At 42.6% G+C, this 7,862-nt stretch overlaps 1 protein-coding gene across 1 annotated transcript in view; it reads right to left on the minus strand.

The window, feature by feature from the left end:
* eif2a (eukaryotic translation initiation factor 2A) overlaps positions 1 to 7,374 on the minus strand; it is a 13,316-nt gene extending 5,942 nt beyond the window's left edge. Inside the window, exons 1-13 of the mRNA XM_015039093.1 lie at positions 7,270 to 7,374; positions 6,022 to 6,091; positions 5,880 to 5,951; positions 4,416 to 4,534; positions 4,240 to 4,339; positions 3,221 to 3,303; positions 2,650 to 2,723; positions 2,413 to 2,557; positions 2,184 to 2,300; positions 1,954 to 2,110; positions 1,520 to 1,604; positions 372 to 704; positions 189 to 302 (exon numbers count right to left, since the gene is read on the minus strand). Of these exons, the coding sequence (XP_014894579.1) occupies positions 189 to 302; positions 372 to 704; positions 1,520 to 1,604; positions 1,954 to 2,110; positions 2,184 to 2,300; positions 2,413 to 2,557; positions 2,650 to 2,723; positions 3,221 to 3,303; positions 4,240 to 4,339; positions 4,416 to 4,534; positions 5,880 to 5,951; positions 6,022 to 6,091; positions 7,270 to 7,297 (1,497 nt within the window). The 5' untranslated portion in view covers positions 7,298 to 7,374. The remainder of the gene's footprint in view (positions 1 to 188; positions 303 to 371; positions 705 to 1,519; positions 1,605 to 1,953; positions 2,111 to 2,183; positions 2,301 to 2,412; positions 2,558 to 2,649; positions 2,724 to 3,220; positions 3,304 to 4,239; positions 4,340 to 4,415; positions 4,535 to 5,879; positions 5,952 to 6,021; positions 6,092 to 7,269) is intronic.
* Positions 7,375 to 7,862: the final 488 nt, after the last annotated feature.

Raw genomic sequence — 7,862 nt, forward strand, 5'->3', positions numbered from 1 at the left:
CAGGTAAATTTTCCTCGAGGAATTTTAGTAATCGAGGTACTCGAATCATTCGAGGAATCGTTTCAGCCCTAGATACCTGATCTAGAATTTACTGAACCAGATGCTGATACGGAATCGGTGTGACTGATATCTGATATCAAACCGCCATTTGGTGTCCCATTACAGGAAGTAATCACGGTGCTGCTCACCAGTTTGGCGGCTTTCTTTGCTTCTCGCTTCCTCTGGTTCTTCAAAGCCGTCTTGGAGAGGCTCTTCTCTCCTCCCGGTCCGGTCCGGAGGTTCTGAGGAGGTTCTTCCTCATGCTGAAGGACACACACTCTGTTACCACAGACATTCAGCTGCAGGCTGGATGTATTTTAACGTTTCCTCACCAATTTGGAGCTGGGAGCGGCCGGCAGGTGCCTCAGCGCGGGAGGGCGGTACGCCTGCGTGGGGGCGGCCTGGGTGGAGCCCAGCTCGCTCGGCGCCGCCTGGTACCGGATGGGGCGCTCCGGAAAGGTACCGTCCGGGAACGGCTGCCAGCGGACGTCCCTCAGCTCCGCGCCCTCTGCAACATCGTGCTTCTGCAGAACCGAGCCGGTGTAGTGCCAGATCTTATATCCGTTACTGACCCGCAGCCGGGGGGCGCAGGTCGCCGTGACGATGTGCTCGCCATCGGGACACCAGGAGAAAAACGTGGCGTCTGGAGCCTGAGGCGTGGACACCTGCAGGAGAGCAGACAGTAACCACAGCAAAAAAACACCTGGATGATTTAATTCACTTATGTTAACTCATCTAACAGGAGCTAACAGACGCTAACAGGGAAAACTTAGTCAAAAATAAACAGCTAACAGAAGCTAGCAGATGCTAACAGGGAAAACTTAGTCAAAAATAAACAGCTAACGGAAGCTAACAGGGAAAACTTAGCCAAAAATAAACAGCTAACAGGAGCTAACAGAACAAACGTTCTGAAGTTTATGGTCATCCCAGGTCACATTTACATGTTTATGGTACAAATCTGGACTTAAGAAACCGAATGAATGTATATATATATATATATATATATATATATATATATATATATATAAATTTAGTACTTATAAGAATAAAAAGTTGAAACAAATCTGAAAGCAAGAGATAGATAAAAAAAAAATTTTACACAATAAAGTCTATATAATCAAAATTTGAAATTAGAGCGTTAAATTTAAAGCTCTAATAATAAAACTAAAACTACAAATCGAGCAGGTAATCCGTCATAGGTTAGATTCTGGGCTACGTCCTCGTTTTCACTCACTCTGAAACCTGCTTTTTCTTAAATAAATAAATAAAACTAATTTCCATGTGGACAGGAGGGAAACATTTGTTAAAAATATTCCTATTTTAAAATGAAAACATTTTCAGCTTAAAATCGTCTGGTGCATGAACTACAAACTGCAGCTTCAGGAAGTTTTCCAACTGTCCCAAGTTAGAAACTCAAGAATTTCCCCTGTAAAACCAGCAGCTGTCGTGACCTGAGCCCTGCTGCAGCTAAACCTCTCACCTGTTTGTACTTCTTCACGTCCCAAACCTCCATCTTGCCCCTGAGGTTCCCGAACCCGGCCAGAACCAGGATGTGGCCCTGAGGACTGAGGCAGGAGGGAAATAATTCGGCTGAAGCCTAAAACGTTTTTAGGCTTACAGAGCAGATTTCACCACCTGACAGCGTTTGACAGTTTTTTCATAACTGTTTCTGTTATAAGCACATTTAGCATCGTGTTCATGAGATTGATTCTAAGCGCTAAGCCCCGCCTCCGGGCTGTGATTGGATGTTTTTGGTGCATTTCTTTAGACAACAATAGCAGTTCAGGGAGGAGGTGATCATAAACTGTCACAACATTATTATTATAAACATATTTATTATAAACGTTGCATCAAACGTTGCATCCTGCAGCTTTAAGGATCCAGAAAGAGAATGAGTGCGATTCCCCTCCCTACCTGTAGTAGGCGGCGTTTCGCGGGCCGGTCCCGAAGTCGAACACGGCTTCACACTTCAGGTTGAAGACGGTGGCTTTGGCCGGCATGAAGCCGTAAACCACGCAGAACTCTGAGGAGTTGGGGTTCCAGGCCACGTCGTAGATCGGCCCGTTCTTGGCTGCAGGAGAGTCAGATGGAGGGAGTCGGTGTTCTGGATCGGAACCGGGTTGCCTACCGAGCGCGGTTCTTACCCAGCTGGACCAGAGCCGTCTCTCCGTTCACACCCAGGTAGTGCAGCGTCTGCTCGCCGTAGTACGAAGCTCCGCTTTTATCCACCTCCGTGCTCGCCGTGACCAGGACGGCGGTGGCTGGGGGGGAGACACGGGTCAGAGCCCGGTCCGGACCAGACTGGACCGGACCGGGCCGGGCTCTGGACCAGACTGGACCGGACCGGGCCGGGCTCTGGACCGGACTGCTCACCTTTCTGGTTCCACTGCATCATGACTTTATCCGCCTTGAAGAAGCTCTTGTTAGCGAGCGCCGCGCCGGGCCCGCCCAGAACCGGGTACTGGTAGAGCCGCACGAAGGACGGTGCTCCTTTACTGCCGGGGACGTAGATGGCTACCTGCAGAGGACAGACGGGGACAGATGGGGACAGATGGGGACGTGGTGAGTAAAGGTAACAAACGGCCCGGTTCAGACCCGGTTTGGTCTCACCTTGCAGGGCTGAGCTCCAGACGACACGGCGAAGTCAGAAACTTTCTGCATGTGAAGCTTGTTGGCGATGGAGTCTGAGGAAGAAAACAAGACGTTACCATGACGACGAGAAGACTGATGTCCAACAAAATTCATATAAAGAAAATGCAAAAAAAATTCTGTCTTGTCCACCAAGTTCCCTTCCATTCTTTGCTTGTGGCAAAGGTGTAAAAAGGTCATTTCAAGGGCCACAAATGGCCCGTGGGCCACACTTTGGACACCCCTGACCTACTGGGTTCCTGTAAGGACAACCACTAACTGGCTGCTAACCAAGTTTTATTTTTAATGAAAATCAATAAAATAAAATTTAAAGGTAGAAAAACAACAATTTTTTAACTGAAATAAAAATAAAAACAAGACTAAATCTGATGAAACTGAATTAATGGGAAAAAGTTCTTAGTTTGCGTCTCTTTGGCATGAAGCTACAGCAGAGTATCAGGGATTTAGGAGACTCTTGCTGTGCCGGGTTCTGCCAGCAGATGGCGGTATGCAAGTCAGGTCAAAAAATGAAATAAAGCAGAAAGTTTCTCACTGAAGTCATTGTTCTCATAGAAGTGCAGCTCGTTGTTGACACTCCTCACGCAGACCTTCTCGTCTTCAGTCCACTTGGGACACCTGGACACAACGACAGACATGAAACCCAATCGATCGATCGGAAACACGGATCCACCCAGAAAACTAGCTGACCCCACTGGTAGCAGCCCATCGTGCTATAACACATTAAAAATTCACAGGAAATTTGAAAATCTGACTGTTTATTAATGTGTATGTAAAGGTTTTAGCAGGTAAATAGCTGTCTGTGATTGGCTGCTGGTGAGGCAGCAAATCATATCTGAACATGAATGGAGCGAGCAAACATGTTGCGAAGTAAACGCCACACATCGTTCTTTAGTCACAAAGACGTGAGCCCTCACACCAGCCTCACTGCACACTCTGGTTAGTAGCACAAATATGTCATACGCAGAAGGTTGCTAGCATCCATGCTTTCAGGAGAAACATTTATTTATGTATTGTGGTTTTATTGGATGAGGATGTTAGCATCTTGTCAGGTAGAGTGATTAAATATTGACCCCTGACCTCAGACTCCCTTTCACCAAGGATGCTGTTTAACCCGTCTTTGCTATCAGTGTTACTTAGGGCCGGACAATAAATTAATAATATATTATTATGATCAGTATCAATAGAATCTGATATTCACTGAGCTCTGATCCAGAATTATTTTCGTAATTTGCGCATCGCCTCACAACTGCTTAAAAATAAAAAAACAAGGATAAAAGAGGAAATCACAAGTCATTAGTTTGGTAGTTTTGACATATAAAACAACTAATCAATAATTACCAATATCAATTGATATGAAATTGTTATATTGTGATTAATTTTTTTGTCCATTTTGTCCAGCTGGAATCTCACTGGTGGGTAAAAACAACTATTTAAAATAAACAATGCTCAGCCTGGTGGGAGCAAATAAAGCCTGGCAGCCTGCCAGGCTGATGATACTGTGGGGGGAAACCATGAGCCAATCAGAATGTATGCAGAGTGTACTGGACCAACCAGGAGTCGACTTTCTTCTGGTACAGAGCTTTGACCAGTCGGCCGCTCGGTAACTCCCACAGCTGCAGGTTGGCGTCCCCCTGAGGACTGTCCTGAGTCTCTGCAGGACAGACAGACAGACAGCGTCTCAGTGACTTCCTGAATGTTTCCTCCAACGTCTCTGGGTCGTCTCTTACTGGTGTACGGTTGCCAGGTGACCAGGATGTTGTTGAGGGGAGAGAACTCCAGCAGAGCTGTTTTTGGGAGGTCAAAGGTGGACACCACAGATCCGTCCGCACACTTCACCACGGAGACGCTGGAGGACAGAAAGACAAGCTGTCAACAAGCCGCCATGTTGCTGCGTTGAGACAAGCAATTAAAAACCAAACGGTCTCAACTGAAATCTGGAACAAGTACAAAATTACAAATACATGGATGAAAAGAACACAAAAGCATGATAAGGAAAAATATGAAAGCTCCTCAATCTATATCTAGGGCTTTAAAACTTTGGGATATAATGGATTTTTTTTACCAGGGAAACATGTTTCAGGATTTCGAATCTGGCAAAATAAGAATTAAATTTTTATTGATGACTTGTTTGAAGGGGAGATTTTGAAATCATTTGGTCAGATTCAGGAGAAGTATGGGTTGACTGCATCTGGTTTTTACAGATTTCTGCAGCTGAGAAGTTACCTGATGTCCCATACTGAATGGTCTCTTCTTAAATCACGGCCTACTGATTTAGAAATGTTCTTCATAAAGGTCACCAAAGAAAAAAAATCTGATAAAACTGTGTCAAATAAATGTTTACAGTCATGTCTGTCGGACTGGTCTCCTGGGATAAAGGAAAGGTGGGAACTGTGTGTGAAAATGGACATAAACTGACTAACAATCCAACATGGAAAGAATTTTATTGGAAAGTGATCGTTAGATATTTCAAAACACCATGTAATTTTTCAAAATTTGATCAAGCTAAATCAAATTTGTGCTGGAGACACTGTGGACTAGTTGGAGATCACACTCAAATCTTTTGGGATTGTCGAAAGATTAAAACATTTTGGGAAGGAATTTGACAGGAAATTTCAAATATTTTATGTTTATATTGAATGGAACCCCCTTGTCTTTGTGATTTGTTAAGTAAAGAAAAACTGTATTTGTTTGGAATCCTTGTACTCATAGCCAAAAAAATGATAACAGTATGTTGGTATAAAACTTTACCCCCTACTATAAATCAATGGAAAGAGAGAATGGTGAGAGTTTATACAATGGAGAAAATAACAGCAAAACTAAACATGTCTATTGATTTATTTAAGAAAAGGTGGAGCCCTTTGATGGCATACTTGAGATTGACATGGTAGCAAGTAAAATAAATGTAAATATGCAGGTATACTGTGTGTGTATGTCTGACATGTCTCTGTTAAGATGCAGACAGGAACTCACTCACTCTTGAGGAAGATCTTCCCTTGATTTCATGTTTGTAACCCTTTTTTTTTTATATTCCGCTGATCCGTGGAGAAAAGACTCTTTGGGATTTCAGCTCGCCGAATCGCTCAGATGTTCTTGTTCAACTGATTTGTTTGGTTGTACTAGAAATTGATGTTTGTGACTTAATGTGCTAAATATTGAATTTGAATGCAGGTCCTGTTGAAAAAAACAACAACCTGTGTCCGTTGCACCATCCTATGAGAGTCCCGTCCTTGCTGAAGGTGAGGTACCTGCTGGGCCGGCTGTCCCTGAGAGACACAGAGACGAGGTCACAAAAGGTCACAGGAAGCTGTTTGATTACAGAGGGGAGGAGGACACCTCTGGAAGGACGAGTACTGCTCACACCGCGGGGGTCCGCACAGCAACGACGTCCCGTCTGATTCACACACTGAAACAAAAACACGGTGAAGCTGCAGCAGGAAGCGACACTCTGACTGCAGGAGTATTTCTGACTGTATGTATGTTTACAGGAAAGCCATGTTTTGTGATTATTTTAGACATTTTATGGTAGAGAAGCAAGACACATCAGCACTAGCATACGTATCAGTCGACATTAGTAATTTTTTAACATACCAATATCGGACTGATAAATAAAAATTCAATCAAAACCAACAACCAATATTTATTTCCATCTTGTTGCAATCTGTTTCTGGTGTTTTTTATTCCTTAAAGGTGTCAAAACAATAGAGAAATGTACAATATCGGCAAATATCAGAAATATTAATATCATATATCAATTTCGGCCGAATTTTCATATCGGGTGCATTTCTATTTTTAGCACTGATTACTGGTTGATTATATCAACCCCTGTGTCTTTGGTTGGATTATTAATTGTCTCTAACCCTAATTGTGGCGTTCACAGACAAAACATGGAGACAACCGGTCTGAGTTTATGACTTTAATCATTATGTTGATTTCTGAAAACTTAAAATAAATCACAACTATAAATATTACTCCAGTAGATGCTCTTGATCGTCTCAAAATCTTTGTCTAAAATCATACAAACACAATTCCAATAACTTTATCTAAAGTTACTGCGTTGAATGCCATTCAGCTCTGCTCTAATTTAAATGATTATTAACTATCAAGTGATAAATCCATCAGATAAAATTAAAGTAAAGACATTTTCTGAACTGAACATGAGGATTTAAAAATTTCGGCATAAACACAGAAACCCAGACAGCGGCGGAAACAGTTGATCTTTATGGTGTTGTGGAGGTCTCTTGAACCTGCAGAGCTCAGACAGCAGCCTTTGGTGTGGTTTATTGATTCCCGTTGTTTTACTGAAGATGTTTAGGATTATTTAAATCAAGCCGAATGACGCAGCTCATTCTGCTGCCGTTGTTGAGGTCAGAGTTCAGTTGCCGGAGTTTCAATATTTCAACCGAACGGATGTTAAACTGACGCTGAATAGATTTCCTACGGAGTCTGGTTAAATGTTGGTTAATAAAAAAGAACAACGCTTCACTTTAGAGTCTGACTCTATCAATAACGTCACACACTGAATAAACAAATAACCAACGAGAGGAAAACGTCACAAAACACAGAGATTTAACTTGGAATTACCTGCGAGCAAGGGAATGGGGGGCGCCATGTTTACATGTGCCGGAAGAAGAAGGGAGTTACTCGGAAATGCGTGACGGGGAGAGGAGGCGGGACTTCCAGTGCCACATCAGCATAACACGTCTGGTTCTCTTTAAAAATATGACTATGACAGCAGAGTTTATCATTTTAAATATAACATAAAACCTACTATTTTCGTTTTAAGATTAAATGTGTGCCTTTGATTACCAAAAAATCAGTTTTCTTAACGCTGAACAACTTATTAAACTTGAACGAGGGTCAAGATGCGGTGAACTACACAAAACTAACACAACTTCCGTTTTCAAAATAAGAGTTAGCAGCTATGGATTACATTAAGTGGATTTATGGGACATTATAGCTGACATTAAATGACCGAAATTAAATGACAACAACAAGCAAGGCTGGGAGTAAATAAGACTGTCCTCTTCCCACTCCTTCTCGAGCTAATATGTATATTAGCTCACACACACACACACACACACACACACACACACACATTGTTAATGTATTGTTACTCTTACTTGAGTTGGATTTCTGGATACTCTGCTCAACACAATTATATATATATATATATA

This window comes from Poecilia latipinna, unplaced genomic scaffold, assembly GCF_001443285.1.
Source record: "Poecilia latipinna isolate Pla-1442-1.1 unplaced genomic scaffold, P_latipinna-1.0 Scaffold462, whole genome shotgun sequence".
Lineage (NCBI taxonomy): Eukaryota > Metazoa > Chordata > Actinopteri > Cyprinodontiformes > Poeciliidae > Poecilia > Poecilia latipinna.